The sequence below is a fragment of the Oreochromis aureus genome, linkage group 5, assembly GCF_013358895.1.
Source record: "Oreochromis aureus strain Israel breed Guangdong linkage group 5, ZZ_aureus, whole genome shotgun sequence".
Lineage (NCBI taxonomy): Eukaryota > Metazoa > Chordata > Actinopteri > Cichliformes > Cichlidae > Oreochromis > Oreochromis aureus.
The window spans coordinates 29,251,014-29,268,987 of NC_052946.1; the positions used below are offsets into that span (position 1 = coordinate 29,251,014).

The 17,974-nt window shown below is 44.2% G+C and overlaps 1 protein-coding gene across 1 annotated transcript in view; it reads right to left on the bottom strand.

Annotated features, from left to right (window-relative positions):
• Nucleotides 1–17,974, bottom strand: part of stab1 (stabilin 1) — a 166,746-nt gene that overhangs the window by 27,637 nt on the left and 121,135 nt on the right. The window contains exons 63-67 of the mRNA XM_039612026.1: nt 17,050–17,215; nt 16,476–16,582; nt 4,532–4,651; nt 3,793–3,927; nt 2,322–2,426 (exon numbers count right to left, since the gene is read on the bottom strand). Of these exons, the coding sequence (XP_039467960.1) occupies nt 2,322–2,426; nt 3,793–3,927; nt 4,532–4,651; nt 16,476–16,582; nt 17,050–17,215 (633 nt within the window). The remainder of the gene's footprint in view (nt 1–2,321; nt 2,427–3,792; nt 3,928–4,531; nt 4,652–16,475; nt 16,583–17,049; nt 17,216–17,974) is intronic.

Consider the following 17,974-nt stretch of genomic DNA (forward strand, 5'->3'; position numbering starts at 1 on the left):
TTAATATCAAAGCTGAATGTTTTTGGAAGTAGTTTTTGGTTTGTTTTTAGTTTTAGCTATTTTAGGGGGATATCTGTGTGTGCAGGTGACTATTACTGTGCATAATTATTAGGCAACTTAACAAAAAACAAATATATACCCATTTCAATTATTTATTTTTACCAGTGAAACCAATATAACATCTCCACATTCACAAATATACATTTCTGACATTCAAAACAAAACAAAAACAAATCAGCGACCAATATAGCCACCTTTCTTTGCAAGGACACTCAAAAGCCTGCCATCCATGGATTCTGTCAGTGTTTTGATCTGTTCACCATCAACATTGCGTGCAGCAGCAACCACAGCCTCCCAGACACTGTTCAGAGAGGTGTACTGTTTTCCCTCCTTGTTAATCTCACATTTGATGATGGACCACAGGTTCTCAATGGGGTTCAGATCAGGTGAACAAGGAGGCCATGTCATTAGTTTTTCTTCTTTTTATACCCTTTCTCGCCAGCCACACTGTGGAGTACTTGGATGCGTGTGATGGAGCATTGTCCTGCATGAAAATCATGTTTTTCTTGAAGGATGCAGACTTCTTCCTGTACCACTGCTTGAAGAAGGTGTCTTCCAGAAACTGGCAGTAGGACTGGGAGTTGAGCTTGACTCCATCCTCAACCCGAAAAGGCCCCACAAGCTCATCTTTGATGATACCAGCCCAAACCAGTACTCCACCTCCACCTTGCTGGCGTCTGAGTCGGACTGGAGCTCTCTGCCCTTTACCAATCCAGCCACGGGCCCATCCATCTGGCCCATCAAGACTCACTCTCATTTCATCAGTCCATAAAACCTTAGAAAAATCAGTCTTGAGATATTTCTTGGCCCAGTCTTGACGTTTCAGCTTGTGTGTCTTGTTCAGTGGTGGTCGTCTTTCAGCCTTTCTTACCTTGGCCATGTCTCTGAGTATTGCACACCTTGTGCTTTTGGGCACTCCAGTGATGTTGCAGCTCTGAAATATGGCCAAACTGGTGGCAAGTGGCATCTTGGCAGCTGCACGCTTGACTTTTCTCAGTTCATGGGCAGTTATTTTGCGCCTTGGTTTTTCCACACGCTTCTTGCGACCCTGTTGACTATTTTGAATGAAACGCTTGATTGTTCGATGATCACGCTTCAGAAGCTTTGCAATTTTAAGACTGCTGCATCCCTCTGCAAGATATCTCACTATTTTTGACTTTTCTGAGCCTGTCAAGTCCTTCTTTTGACCCATTTTGCCAAAGGAAAGGAAGTTGCCTAATAATTATGCACACCTGATATAGGGTGTTGATGTCATTAGACCACACCCCTTCTCATTACAGAGATGCACATCACCTAATATGCTTAATTGGTAGTAGGCTTTCGAGCCTATACAGCTTGGAGTAAGACAACATGCATGAAGAGGATGATGTGGACAAAATACTCATTTGCCTAATAATTCTGCACTCCCTGTAATATCAGTCTGTACATGCTCCAGGTAGTTTTTCTTCAAATTCTTTAATTCTCACTCGCTTTTGCGCCTGCGCAGGACTGGAACGTAAGCGTTTTCGGCCGTTTCAATGTGGACGCACAACTCTGTGAAAACGACTGAAAACGCTAGTGTGGACACGGAGCGTTTTCAGACGAAAACGCCGTTTTCAAATCTAGCCGGGCTAGTGTGGACGTAGCCTAACTTGAAAGTCATTCACACACTCTGTAATTAAGTCATAAAAGGTTACATCAGCCAAGGTGTGAATCCTTTGAAGTCTTTTCAAAAGCCGAAGGAAACATCCAAAGTGCCAGAGACTTTTTGTCCTGACAACCAGAGGAATTTTTTAATTGCCTCCTTAAAAAAGCTTTGTGATTAAAGTTTTTAATTTGGCACCTGATTTTCATCTAGTGGTTAATTCAGTTTTAATGTTGTGAAGGAAATACGTTTATGTGTATATTTTTGTTTAGTTTAATTAAACAAAAGCTGATGACTTATTAATCCTTGCTTACCCTTTACTTTCCATCATACACAGCTCTCGCTGTATACAGTTCCCTGTGTGGGTTTAGTTTGAGAAGACAAGTTAAATCAACAGCATAATTTGTTCTAGCAACCTTAAAGATGACAAATAGAGTAAGGTTAGCTTGACATTTTCACCATACGATAGTTAACGAAGCAGATTTTTTGGCATTGTGTGGAAAGCTGAAGTCATGCTGCTACATGACGCTGTAAACCACGTGAACATGTGACACATGCCCGTTCACAAGTGTGCAGGCGTGCTGAGCAGCTGATGCTGCGGGCGTCAGCTGTTCTGCATTAAATCATCCTCACTCACCGGTGGGGGAGGTGCTGTCAGCGGGGCCTCGATGATGTGGATGATCCCGTTAACAGCAGGAATGTCCCACTCCAGCAGCAACCGCTCATTCACTAGTTTAGAGCTCTGAGGGATCAAAAATCAACCACAATAAACATGGCAGTACATTTTAAGTTCATCTGTATAGCTATAAGAATATCAATGCTTCTGAGATGATGCATACAAAAAAAACATCCATCCGTGGTGGTGGAGGTGGTGTGGGGGGTATTTATATATTATATAGAATACTTTATTAATCCCTAAGGAAATTATGTAGAGCAAACTGCCTAAACAAACTAACACGCCAACTACGAGGCCTGCATTGTAGAATGTCTCCAGTCCGCCTTCGACGAGCAGGGCAGTGACAGCTAAAGTGATGGTGGAGAAGCTGGCCTTTATAGAAGTGTCTAATATGCTAATAATCTCTACTCCAGACTGTGATGAACCACCAGTATGCTGAATACACACAGTAGCGGGCTAGCTTCTAGTTAAGCTTCCACCCAGAGAGAAATTAACAAGCTGGTTAGGTACTGGAGGAGATGAACTCATTATGCAATGAGTTAAAGTAATTCAACACATTTTGCAATTAAGAATAATTTGTAATGTTAGTTTGTGAAAAAGGTAAGTTGTTTAAGTACCTTTGTGCCACCAAAAATAAAACACTCCATGTTCCCTCAGTGTGTTGACTTTATCTCACTGCATAGTGAACTTTGTAGCATCCCGTCCATCACATAAGCAGCAGCAGCAAGCTTGTTCATTCCAGTGAGAGTAAGAATGAACAAGCACAGTGAGAGGTTTAGCCAAAAGCAGCTGTGGTTACGGAGCTATAAAATCAGCATCATTCTCTACCACAACACGTCTGGCACACCACCAGAGTTTGTGGAGCTGTGCTTACTTGGCTGCACTTCAAAATGCAAAGCAAAGCTTTGAAAGACATTTATTATCATTCCCGACACAAAATAACATGAACACTTCCGCTTCCACAGCCAGCCTCCATCTTGCTGGCTGACCTGAGTGAACATAAACCGCAGAACTGGATACGATCCACAAATGCAGTTTGGTTTCAAGCTGTCAGAAGGAGACAAAAACACTCCAACTGTGTTTGTGACTTTCTTGTGTGTGATTTTTTTTCTTGTGCCAAAACAAAAGGAACAGGGATATGTAACAGTAAGTTGACTGAAAAAGTACATAATTGATCATATAAGGACCTACATTACTTAATCTGAGCGCTGCTTAAGTAACGTAACTTACAGGTACTCTCATCAGCTCTTTCTCTCAGTAACTGTATCTGATTACTTTCCAACAGTAGTAATGCTATTTTTTCATATTTTGTATTGGATTTTCAACATGTTGATTTTAAGCCAGTGTTAATTTAGTTTAGCAATAATTTTTGTCAGCAAAATGATATTATGTCAACTAAAACTGGAGGAACTCTGTGTGTGTGTCTTCTGACCTCATTGTTGCCTTGAGTAACAGTGAGGTTGAACCCGAGCCTCGATGTGATGACCGTCTGATGCTTCAGCTCCATAAATGGCCGTCTGCTGTGATTGGCTGAGATGTGATACTCCAGGTCTCTTCCAGACAAAGACTATACACAAACAAAACAGAAACTGAGTTCACTGACAGCTGTGTCACAACTCACTGCCGTTTAATACATTTAATAAGAAAAAAATAAAAGTTGATTCTCTCAATTATTTATACTAATATGAATATGGCAACAAATGCTTTTAATTTCCTTATGGTTTTAACTTTAAACATGGTGAATAAAACAAATGCTTTCAAATACTACTCTCAATGTTTCACAAATTAAAGAGAAAATTGCATTTTCTAAATATCATTCAGGAATGTAGGCTAAATATGTAAACCTAATCTACCTTAAAACAGAATAATATAAATCACTAGTGTGTTTTACTAGTTTGTAGTCACTGTGTGATGGAGGTCCACAGGGCTCAAGCTGTGGGACGCTTAGGTTTTTATTAATTTTCGTACTAGTTTCCCTGTCTGGATTTTTATTTGTTGTGGAAAGCTTTTTTATTTATGTTACTTCACCAGATTATTACTTACTTATTACAGTTAGATATATTAACTGTAAAGGTTTAGCATAAAAAATTTCTAACTCGCTTATATTTGACAGCCCTAATTAATCTAAGAAATAATAAGCATTTACTGAAGCACTGGGTTATTTATTTCACCTGATTTGGAGCAAAGCCGGTGTTATGAGGGACAAACAGCGTGACTTCAGCCTCCCTGTGAGAAAGAAACTTGACAAGTTGTCTGCCCTCCGAGGACGAGCCGCTGTACTCCAACAACATCTGCAAAGAGAAAGGACAGTGACTTTTTTCAATTTGTCCTTCTTCTTTTGGCAGATCATCTGCCTCCATCTCACCCTATCTCTAGCATCCTCACCACCAACCACATCCTCCTTCACTACATCCATGAATCTTCTTTAAGTTCTTCTCTTTTCCTCCTGCCTGGCAACTCCATCTCCAACATCATTTGTCCAGTATATCCACTATCACTCCTCTGCAAATGTCCAAACTATCTCAACCTTTGTCTAACTTTGTCTCTAAACAGCTCGGCCTAAGCTGTCCCTCTGCTTGTTTCTAATCTTGTCCATTCTCGTCACTCTGAATAAAAATCTTAGCACCTTAGCATCTTCAGCTCTGCCTCCAGACAGGAGGTCCAGCTGGACCTCTTGTCGTTTTGTCAGTGCTGTGATGTATGTTTGTCTCCAGACCATACATCACAGCAGATCTCACTACCATCCTGCAGGCCTCCCCATTCTGTCACAAATCACTCCCGACACTCGTCTCCACAATGCCTCTCGTATACACTGCTTTAGAAGGTCAACCCTGTGTTTAAACTGATCTACCTTCAACTCCTTGCAGCTTCACTGCTACCCCTGTCTCCCACTAATTCACACACATGTATTCTGTCTTCCTTTTACTGACTGATTCCTCTCCCTCCACCTCTCCAGGCTCTCTACCTGCTCCCTGCTCTGACTACAGATCACAGTGTCGTCTGCAAACATTATAGTCCCAGCAGACTCCTGCCTGACTTCATCTGTCATATTGTCCATTACGGCTATCAGAGCTGATCCCCAATCTAATCCCACCACCACCTTGACCCCATTTCACCCTACTGCATACCTCACTACCGTTTCTCTTTCCTCATATATGTTTGTTTTTTAATATATAAAACAAAAAATTGGTAAAATAAAACCAGTCATATTCTATGAATTCTTAAAAAGTATAAGCAGATAATTGCATAAATTATACGTCATAAAAGTGACATGCTCAGAGTTAACTAGTTTACAAATAGTGTAGTGAACTCTGAGTAATAGTAGGTTTTCCTGGGGTGAATCATTCAGAAATCTCTGGTGCTAACTCCATTTACCCAATGTTTTATATTTTCAACTGAAAAGTTTGTTTTTTTAATCAAAATGAATCAAAAGGCTTAGTTGTGGTTCCTTACAGCAGAATAGGAGGCAGAGTTTTCAGCTATTACGGTTGCCTGCTTTAAGATTAGGCTTAAAGCTTTCCTTTCTGATGAAGATTATAGTTAGGACTGGATCATGTGACCCTTAATTGGCTGCTCCCTCCTGAACTTGGTTTTGCTGGAGGCATCTTCCTGTTAAAAGTTCGTTCCCACTATTGCCAAGTACTGCTTTCAAAGGGTTTGTGTGATTATTGTATTTTTTTTCTCTAATATCACTGGATCTTTACCTTACAGTATAAAGCTGTTGTTGTGAACTGCTGCTATATAAATAAAGTTAAATTGACCAGAATCTTGGTATTATTGAAACCTGAAAACTAATCTACTACAACATTTCTATGGAAATGGCCATGAAAGTTACATTCATCACCCCCTGGAGACCCTTGATCCTTTGTGTTATAAATTTTCTGCCAGCAGACGCCACATTCCCACTTGTGTTGTAAACAGAAAAAGACGAATTCCTTGCTGATGAAAAGGTTAAAGGGCGCATGGGATAGAAGAGATGACAAGACTTGAAACTGACAGGAAGCCAGAAGAGTAGAAAAGGCAGTGGTCAGGTTTTGTGTTGTGAGCAGAAACCAGCTTTTAAATAAAATAGAATATATATATATATATATGTATATATATATATATATATATATATATATATATATATATATATATATATATATATATATATATATATATATATATATGTATATATATAACTTTATAAATATGTGCTAAGCTTTTAGTTTTTACAGTTTCTCTGTAATTACAAGACTGGAGGAGATCTGTAGCTTTGTGGAGCTCCACATTCCTGAACTGAATCCTCCTACATCTTTTTTTGAGGTGGATCAGTTGACACTGAGCCTCTGTGTTGATCAGCTGGAAGCAGCTGCCTTCTCTTCTCATTAAATGGACTTCTTCCAGAGCTCGTTATCTTCAGTAGGTGACACCTCTGTTTTCTTAAAGTCTCACAGTCCTTTAGAAAACTACTAAATGTTTTTTATTTCACTCGTTAGGAAAATATTCAAAACGGTAAGTTTAAGTGAAGGAATTTATGAGTAAGGTCAATGAACCAGAATTTAATGTCTCTTTATTTTTATTTTGAAAGGTGCCTGGATTTTATCCAGGTGGGTTTCAGCATGAAGTCATTTCCTCTCTGTCCGTAGACAAAGAGACATCTCAGAACAGAACAGTAGTTAATTTTAATAGTTCAGTCAGGTACAACAACACAACCTGTCGAGAGAGGCGAGACTGAAAGAGACTAAAGTCCCCCCGGCTTATCGCTCATTACATCTGAGAGAGGTTAACTCATAATCCAGCATTTTATGTTTAAAAATGATAAAGATTTCCTTAAATTATAATCAAAAATATTTAAATGAGAATATGATCATTGGAATTAAATGTTTCTAATACCTGAGTGATAACCTCTTACTGTGATGTGTGTGTGCACTTCTGTGCTGTGATTTTTTTGTGCCAATGAAAAATGTAAACATTGCATAGCCCAGATCTTGTCTGAAGGAGAAACAGCCTTTAGTGCTTTGTCAGAATGACTAAGCAAATATTCAGAGAATGTCTGACTTTAACATGTATGATTTAATAAAAGAAATAATGAAATGATGAAATGGATAGTCGTGAGGTTGAGCTGATGATAAATCCTGTTTAAGTAAGATAGCATAAACTGAATGAGACATGAAGGAAAATATATTCATGTTTTATGGAGTTAATGATAGATCATGTTAAAGCACAACACAGAAGATAAGAAAATGTGGTTTTAATGTTGCTTTGAATCATGTATGTGTAAGGTCAGAGAGAGAGAGAGAAGCAACATGGGGTGAGTTAAAATACGGTGATATAAATGTCATAGTTGTATGATATGGTCATTAAAGTGAGGGAGGAGAGAGGGGAGTATAAAAGAGGGCTCAGAGGAACATTTGGGGTTGTTCTTCTCTTTGTCTCCTGCGAGATTAGCAGAACAGAAGATCAGATCTACGATTTCACAGTTGGGAATTTCGGCAGAGACAGCAGAGGGATCAACTGTGGACTCACAAATTGGGTTTATATTTTTAGGCTTTTTCTCTGCTCATTTTTGATGTTTCAGATTATAAATTCAAGATGATTTGGATTTCCACTGTTTTCCTGTGGATTATAACTTTGAGAACATTTAGGTTTACACTGTTTTCCTGGGGGATGGAATTTCCAAGGGATGCTGCTTTCCTATTGGATTATATCAACATGGAACAGAGATAAGTGTGCTATGGCCAAGGCGTGCCCATTCCCTCTGACCTCTCAGAATCAGAATTAGAAATCAGCATTAGCTCAGAGTAGGCTAATTAGATAAATATAATTAAAGTGGTCAATGGTCAATGGTAACTTTATTGTCCCTAACGGGAAATTGATTTGTAGTATGTCCGTACAAACAAACAAACAGACAACCAACACACCACATACACTCACCAAAATAACATAATATAAGCCTGATAAAACAACCTAGATTTTTCATCAAAAAAGTGCAACGTGCAATGGCAACAACACTTATGGTTTAGTGTTATTAACTGTGATAATAGCACTAGGTACAAAAGACAGTCTATGTCTATGATCCAATGTGTGATTATTATCATTTGATTTGGCTTTGCTTCTACTAAATTGCTTTAATGAAATATCCTGCATTAAAAACATCTACATTTTGGACATTAACTTTGTAACCTTGGTGAAACAGTAAAGGTGAAATTATGATTACATATTATTAACATCACTCAAAGGGTCTTACAAGTGACTCTAGCCTTTTAAATTTAACAGATCCTTGGGACCAAGTTTAGTTTAGTTACCAAGTGCACAGATTTAGCTGCTGATTACAAGTGTGACTGTCAAGCACGCCTTCAGAGGCAGCAGGATCAACCCCCAGAGCGTTGAGGAGCAGTTAGAGCTGGGAGAGTCTCCTCCCTGGCTCCATCTAAGCTCTTTCCTGTACTGTATAAACTGTATTGGGAGTGGCTGGTTTAAAGTCAAAAGATGGGAGAGCAAAAACAAAAGGTAAAAAATAAAGAAATAAATAAGGACCTTAAGGTTATGTATATAACCCCGGTTCTCTGAGTAGCATGAGTGAGTGTCTCACTATGGGAACGCCTCCTGCGTGACCTCATCAGAAGCTCAAATACCATTACGCCAGCCCTTACAGGCTGGCTAAGTGACGCCCATGTCAGGAGGGGCTAGCACCTCCCTATATAATAGGCTGACATAGCGTCAGATGTCATTCAAAACAAGCCCACCTCTTCCTCGCTTCCATAGCAAGGAGGAGGCGGTCTGGTGAGACACTCACTCATGCTACTCAGAGAACCGGGTTATATACATAACCTTAAGTTCTCTTTCATAGCATTCGTTTCGTGTCTCACTATGGGAGAAATACTGACTCCCGGATTGCCAGACATGCCTGTTAAGAAGACAACTGTCCCCAACAGCACTTCACAGGGGAGAGGCTCCCACCTGGGAAGAACCTGCACTGAGGACTGAATGCGCCAGGTTAGGTGCTGTTACATCCAACCTGTAAAACCTAGCAAATGTGTGAGGTGAGGCCCAGCATGCAGCCGCACACACCTCCTGAATAGAAAAAACTCCCTAAAAAGAGCCCATGAGGTTGCCAGACCTCTAGTGGAATGCAAGACGCAAGCCAGCAGGAGGCTGAAGGCCCCTGCTAGTATAGGCCAGGGCAATTGCTCCTACTATCCAATGGGAGGCGCTGTTTAGACACAGGCTTTCCCATGTGTGGTTTAGCCCAGGACACGAACAGCTGGTCACTTTGTCTGACACTCTGGGTTCTGTCCATATAAATGCGCAGAGCACGGACTGGACACAAGGTATGCAGCCGCTGTTGCTCCTCTGAGGAGAAAGGCGGTGGGTAAAAGGCCGGCAGTTCTATAGGGGAACATGTGCCAACAACCTTTGGGATAAAGGCAGGGTTGAGCCGCATACTGACCCTCGTATTATCCAAGGAGAACTGAATGCATGACTGATGCACTGAGAGAGCGTGGATCTCTCCTACACGCTTAGCTGAAGCTAAAGCAATTAATAGAGCTGTCTTCAAGGACAGAAATTTTAACTCAACCTGTTCCAGGGGTTCAAATGGGCCACAGGAGAGCGCAGCTAATACTGTGGGAAGGTCCCATGATGGAGCCAGTGGCCTAGATGTAGGCAATTTACGCCGTGCACCCTTCATGAAACGGCATATTAGGGGATGCTGACCAACAGTCTTTCCCTCAAAACCAATATGGCAGGCTGAAATTGCTGCCAAATACACCTTGATGGTGGAGAAGGCTTTACCTTCATCAATCAGGGCCTGAAGAAATGACAAAATCACAGCCACAGAGCACTGAAAAGGGATGGCCTGTGATTCTAAGCACCAGCTTTCAAACACACGCCACTTGTGCTCATATAGCGTCCTAGTAGACGATGCTCTAGAACTCTGAATAGTGTCGATAACACTATGAGGGAGCCCCACTGTGTTCAGGTTAAACCACTCACGGGCCAAGCCCGTAGAGCTAGCCTCTCTGGGTGGGGGTGGAATATTTCCCCCCATGCCTGAGACAGGAGGTCTCTGCGTAGTGGTAATGGCCAAGGTGGGCCGCACAGCAACTGAAAAATCTCCGCCAGCCAGTGCTTCCCTGGCCAGTGCGGGGCTATCAGGATCATATAGTGACCTCTCTCTCTCACTCTGGCCAGAGTTGGAGAAATGAGGGCCACTGGGGGAAAAGCATAGAGGAGGGTTCTTGGCCACTCGTGAGCTAGAGCATCCACCCCGAGTGGAGCTCTCTGATCGTGCAGCAGCGAGTAAAACAGGGACACTGAGCATTCTCCTGGATGCATAAATGTCTACGGTCGCCTGACCGAATCGCAGCCAGATCTGCTTCACCACCTCTGGGTGAAGCTTCCAGTCTCCGTACAGTGGGTTGCCCCTGGAGAGAAGATCTGCTCCAAAGTTCAAGATTCCCGGCACGTGAGTTGCTCTCAGTGACAGCAGGTGGACACTGCTCCAGACTATCAGTCTGTGTGCCAGTGTGTGTAACTTGTGGGACCCCAGACCCCCTGTCTGTTGATGTAGGCCACAACAGTGGAATTGTCCGACCTCACTAAAACATGATGACCTCTCAGCCAAGGGAGAAAATGTTTTAGCGACAGGTGAACTGCCAGCAGTTCCAGACAGTTTATGTGGGTGGGGCGCATGTGAGGGCCCCATTCCCCATTCACTGTTCTGCCTGCAGTGGGTGGCCCCCAGCCGAAAAAGAGAGGCATCTGTGGAGACCACCTTCCTGGCTGAAACCGCCCCATGGCAACGCCCTGAGACAAGAAACCTGGCTTCTTCCACTCGCGGAGAGCGAGTGAACAGTCTGCCGAGACTCTCATGCGACGGTGGCCGTCTCGGTGAGGGTCTAGTCCCCATGAGCCCACCCAGCGCTGAAAGCCTCTCATGTGCAGGCGTCCCAGTGTTATCGCCACTAGAGAAGAAGCCATCAGACCTAGCAGCCTCTGGCACTGTTTGAGGTCACTGTGTTGCCTCTGCGAAACAGTGCTAGGGATGACAGCATGGTCGCTGTTCTCTCTGGGGACAGAAAAGCTCTCACCGGAGGGAGTCTAGGCTGAGCCCTATGAAAGCAATGCACTGAGTTGGCTTCAATGTGCTCTTTTCCATGTTTATCTGGAAACCCAAACTCTCTAGGTGGTGTATGAGAGCATTCGTGTGACAAGCCGCTTCCTGGCGGGTTGGGGCTGCCACCAGCCAATCGTCGATGTATGTGGCCACCCAAATGCCCTTTTTTCTGAGCGGGGCCACTGCTGCCTCGGTGCATTTTACAAACACCCTTGGGCTCAGTGAGAGACCAAAAGGCAGGACTACAAACTCGTATGCTATCCCCTGGAAAGCAAATCTTAGATACTTTCGGTGTGGGGGATATATGGGGATGTGGAAATAAGCATCCCTCAGGTCGATTGATGTGAACCAGTCGCCCGCTTGTACAAACCGTAGCAGCGAGGCGTGCGTCAACATCCTGAACTTGTATGTCCTTAAATGCCGGTTCAGGGCACGGAGATCCAGAATGGCTCTCATCCCCCTCCCCCCTTTCTTTGGCACAAGGAAATACCTTGAATAAAATCCGCTGTGCATTTCCTCGGGAGGGACAACTCTTATAGCTCCTTTGTCTCTCAAGTTGGAAATTTCCTCCAGGAGAAAGCCGGCAGACTCGCCCAGAGCACGAGAGTAAATGATTTCTTTGAAATGTGGTGGAGCGACATTGAATTGCAGCCTGTAGCCCTTTTCCAATGTCCTCAGCACCCATGCTGACTGAGTGCAGGTAGCCCAGCTCTTTATGTGGAGAGACAGAGGGCTCACTGGCCCTCCACGAAGATAGCGTTTTGGCGCCCCCTTGTGGTTGTAGCGCGAAACATACGCCATTTCGGTGTCCCGTCACCTCTGTCGCAGGCGAGGGAGGTGACGGGCTCATCTGCACTATCACAGCCGTGGAAACGCGAGCCTCCACGGGCTGCGTTATGGCAGACGTTGCTCTGTTTTTCAGCATGTTTGATTTTTTCATGTGTTTTACAACACTCAACAGCGCCCTCGGCAAACTGCCTGGATGCGCGTGTCGGGGCTTTCTTAATACAGAATGCATGAGAGAAGTGCTTGTGAAACAACACTGCGAACTTTGGCTCTCTTTCCCTCTGGCGGGTCCAGTGACAGGAACGCCGGCCAGAGTTATGCACTCTGTGTGGAGCATGTCCCGTTGAACTTGCTCTGGAACGGAGCTGGTTGGCGGCAGAGCGGCCCATGAAGGGGAGAAACTGGGTTCGCTCTCGCCTAGAGGAGAGGCTGTCAGGCCGGCCGCTTCTTCCTCCTCACGGTCGCGGCAGCGGGGGGAGGAGGAGGGGCCGCTTGAGGTCTGGCCTGGGGAGACTGTTCCCGAGTCCATGGATTCTTAGGAGCCCCAGCAGCCTGGGAGGCTGCCTGCGTCTTAGGCACTTTGGGGATCCTGAAAGCGGGACCGGGTGAGACGCTGCCTCTGCGCGAATGACTGGCGGTGCCGCTGGAGTGGCGTGCTGGGCCCTCCTCGGCAGGCAGAGTTTCAGAGCCTCATCATCTCTCTTTTTCTCCTCACATCTCTTCTGCATGGATGTAACAGCCGCACCGAAGAGACCTTGAGGGACGACAGGGGTGTCGAGGAGTTCCTCTTTTCCTTAGTCGTCAGGTTGGTGAGCCCGAGCCAGCGTGCTCGCTCCTGAAGAACCATGAGGCCCATGGCTCTCCCAGTAGCCTGTCTGGCTACCTTGTGGAGGCGGAGGGCGTGGTCAGTTATAACGCAGATTTCTTCCCACACTGTGGTATCTGGTTTAGCTGTCATGTCCTCTTCTAGCTCAGCAGTAAGCCATTAGCATAGAGGAGGCGTTGTGGGCTCTTACCGACAGAGCCGCTGCCTTGTAGCACTTATCTGTAAGGCTAGACTGGAAGCGGTCTGTCTTGGAGGGAGAGATGGAGCCGATGAGGACAGAGACGTCTTCGGTGAAGATGGCTCGCTACCAACGGCTCCACTTGTGGCATCTGGCGGAGGCCGATAGACTCCATCCCTCACAATCCAGCAGAGAGCTCCCAGCGATGGGGTGTTTCTCGCTGTAAGGTTTTGCTTTCCACGTCACTGCTATCTCATCGAGTAGCTCCGGGAAAACAGGCAACACATGCTTCCCTGTCTTTTTCGCCTCGGCAATTTCTCACCGTCAAAGCGAGATTTTACAACCTCTGTTTGTATGGCGGGCCACGGGATGTTGAGCCTAGCAGCTGCGCGGCTTGCACATGTCCTGCATGTTGAGATCCAGGGAGACGGCGGTGTCGGTTTTCAACCTCGCCGGTAGCCGAGTGCTTTGCAGCCCAGCTGATGCTAGCCAAGGAGGTGGAATTTTCCTCCTCCTCGTCAGACAGCAGGAGGTCCGAGTCAGCCGACTCATCTCCGTCCTCGTTAGCATCTCCTCCCCGGGTGACTCCAGCATGGGGGAAAAACTCACAATCTCCGTGTGCCTCCAGCGACGGGAAAGCAGTCGCGATGGGCTGAGGGTCTACCTCTGCCCAGCTCGGCCCTGGCGTTCTTGCCAAATCATCGGGCATCTCAATTTCTCCTTGCACCGCAGCAGCCTCACACAGCAAAGGGTCGCCACCCGACAGGTTAGCCTGGCGAGCTAGCCTGCGGCGGAGTAGCTTGCGTGGGAAAGCCGCGCAGTGGATACAGTCGTGTGCGGGTGTCAAGGCAGCCTGAGCGTGAGATAAACCCAGGCATGCCGCACACACGAGGTGTGTATCCCAGGCAGAAATCTTCTTGCCGCAAGGACAAAGTTTTGCAACTGCGTTGTCAGTCGTAGCCATGGTTAGCTAGAGGGTTGCGCTTAGCGTTAGCGAGGCCGACACTGAGTGTGGAAAATATTGCTATTCCTCAGCTAGCGTGGGGTGAAAAGTAGTGCTACTTTTCTACAGGTATTGCTACCTAATGTGTAAAACCGCTAGCGCTCGAAGGGTATTGCTACCTGATGGTGAAGCTAGTGGTACCTTTATTAGCAAAGTGTTGCTACCGCTTTGGGAAAATATTGCTACTTCCCAGGGTGAAAGTATTGCTACTTGACACCAGCACTAGCTACAGAACAGTATTGCTACTGCTTGTATGCTAGTGGACAACTGAAGTGCGGGGAACAAAGCGCCCGGCGACCGAGTTGTTCACTCGAATCTGTGGACAGTTTAGCTTAGCACCCAATAGCACAGTTGTCTACAGGCTTCTGTGAGAAGCGAGAAGAGGTTTTTTGAATGACATCTGACGCTATGTCAGCCTATTATATAGGGAGGTGCTAGCCCCTCCTGACATGGGCGTCACTTAGCCAGCCTGTAAGGGCTGGCGTAATGGTATTTGAGCTTCTGATGAGGTCACGCAGGAGGCGTTCCCATAGTGAGACACGAAACGAATGCTATGAAAGAGAACCAATTTTATCTGACAATTAAATGTATTTGATTTAATCCTGTAAAACCTAAACCATAAAAAAATGCCAGAAAATTATTATTTTTTTAACTGGAGTGTTCACTGAACCTTCTGACAATTGAAGCAATTTATTGCTCAAGTTTATCTTAAACAAAAACATATAGAAGGGTTAATGTTAAAGCAATAACACTTCCGAGGTGCCAGGAACACTTAGTGTTACAGGGTCAAAGTCAGAGTTGCTAAACTTAGTGTTTAAAATGCTCAATTTGGGCACCTCTCCCTCATCAGAGAAACACAGAAGTTTTTCCTTCTGTGACACAAAGCACACAATTTTCAACCAACGTTATTTTTTCATAACTGAGCTGAACATATTTTCTCTCAGATTACTTTTTAAAATGTGTTTAAACTGAGCCTTGATTTGTTAGGTGTTCCCTTTGATGTCTAGAGATCTATTAAAGCTCTATAGACATCATTAAATGATTAATTCAGATTAGTTTTTATTGATCCTGAAATCTTTTAAAAATAGAAATGAAAAAGATTTAATCATGCCGGCACCGCAGCTTGAGACAGTTGACTGGTGACTCACTTTGGTCTCTTTGAAATGTGCTAAAAGTTTTTTTCTGTCTTCATTACTGAATGACAGTGGGCACTGAGTTGTCACAGAAACTCTGCTTTCCAGCGATAGCTGCCAGGTCTGAAGCAGCAGCCCGTGTGTTTTTCAGAGCTGCAGACTGATCGAGTAGCACGCTGTTAGTGGAGTCATTTTAGCAGGGCCACTCCTGGGGCTCTGATTAGAGGCACTTTGGCTCGTTCTGTACCTCCTGATTACTCCTGCTGCTGTGCCTCCACTGATTTTAGTTTAGGCGCCATCTTCCTGTGTCGTTTTCCATCTTTGTGAAGACTCACAATCAATGTTTGCAGTTACTCTGGCTGCTCTTTTCCATGTGGAGCCCCAATACAGACAGTAGCAGCTTACAACTACAAAACTGAGCCAGTTTCAAAGAGATTTTTTTGAGACCCTGATTGTTAAAAGGGGCTAATTAACAATGGCTACATTAACATTTTAGGTGTTTATGTTTGTTGCAAAGAGGGAAATCATAGGAAAAGCTTTAAGACCCTAAAACAAATTGATCTATGGAGGGGAATCGCTCCTTTTTTGGGCGATAAACATCAGCTAAGGTGACATTAGTCAACAGAAAATGGTGTTTTTATTCGTGATTCTGGTTTGTGAGTCTGTAGCTAGCTGGTTAATAGTTTACTAGAAACTTTTAACAGATGCTATGAGCTGGGCTTCATGATTAAGTACTGAATAAATACTTTCAATATTACTTCAGTATTGCAGTATTACTCTCCGCATGAATTTTTCTTAGCAAATTATAAGCCATTTTTCTTTAACATGAAGAGACCTCAAGAAGAAGCAGGCTCAGGGAGGGACAGGCGTCTAATGGGTAGCAGCTGTGGGATGGGAGCAAAGAGGAGACAAGAGGAATAGAGAGAGACTCCAACAGCCTGAACCGACAGCTAAAGCTATAACAGTCAGTGATCCAACTTTATCAGACAGTTTGAAGCCTAATCTTCAAAACAGAGAGAGCGTCCGTCTCCTCAACCCAAAATGGGAGCTGATTCAGTGTTACCTTGGTGTTTTAGCTAACACGCTCACCTTGTAAAAGATGGAGAAGTTGCTGTACTTTGCGAGGACGCTGGCCAGGACGCCGTTACAGAAATCTCCATTTCCAACGTAATCAGCAGGGCACGCACACGAGACATCTGCACACACAAACGCATTAATGTTAGCAGGATTGTTTGGCATCCTTGATATTTTCTGTTACATCATGTGACCTTCTGTTTGCAAGTTTGTTGTGTTTCAGTAGATTTTTACTGGGTCCTGTTCCAGAAAATAGTTTTTTACAAACTGGGAGCCGAACGCTCAATCAGCTCTGAGTATGTTCACCTTGAGTTAAGCATGTACGTGAGCCATCATCAATGGAGTGCCAATGCCGTGACTCAAGGTTAACAAATTCCAGCCCAGGACTCAGAGTGACTGTTTTCCGCAGCTGTGCTTTATGCTTTTTACCTCATTATCTGCTGTTTTATGAATCATTGAAGATAGCATGACTCACAGAGCCACATCATTAAAGGCCAATGCAAAGTAAACAACACATTGAAGTGGGAGTACAGATCAGGGAGGACCTGCTTCTGTCCACGCACACGCACACGCACACACACACACTCACCTCTGAGCCTGTAGCAGTAGGCGTCATACTTGCTGCTCTGGTCCATGGGTTCTTTGTAAATAACCAGACCCACGTGGTTGTCTCCACACGCGACCGAGGGGTAACGGGTCGGGTATCCCACCTTCCCCCCGTCCATCCAGCCAGCCACACACAGATGCATCCCGAGCTGTCAGGGCCAGGAAAAAAAAGGCTTGACATAAAGCTTGATTTACACTTCTGCCTTGAACTAAAACTAAACTAAAATCTCCTCAAGTGACTGGTAATATCTTAAATATCACAAGAAAACTGAAAACTCACATCCTGCTTGTGTTTTTAAGCTTGTGATTAATCTAACGTTCTTCCTGCTGTCTGGGAATCAGTTAAAGGTCACCTTGGCTTGTCGGGTAAAAGTCCAGAAAATTCCCTCCTCTTTTCTTAAGCACTTTACCTTAATGGAAACTGTCATGAGGTCAAGTGAAAGTGTGAAGGAGGCCTTGGACTTGTTGCTGGCATGAGTATGCTGCGTTAAAACTACAACATCTTGAAGATGGTCTACAAAAAGCACATCTTAACACCCCACGTGTCCATACCATGTTATTTCATACAATTGGTAAAAAAAAAAAAAAATCTTTTCAAAGCTGAAATTTTAAAGAAAAAAGGCAAAGGCAGCTTATAAAATGAAATGATACGATGTCACTGTTAGGAAATGTAGGACTAAAGATCCAAATGCAGAACAAGACTCCAGCTTAGCAATATTTAGAACAACAGTTAATAATACCACAAAACCCACAGACTGTCACTCTGGCTTTAGCTGCTCATCGTGTCAGCTCATATTTTCTCTTCCTGCTGGAGAGATGATCAATGTAGCTCCAGCGTTTGTTAATGTTTTCTGGCAGATTATTATGGAAGATACTTCCTGGTCACTTCACTCAGTTCCAAAATAAAA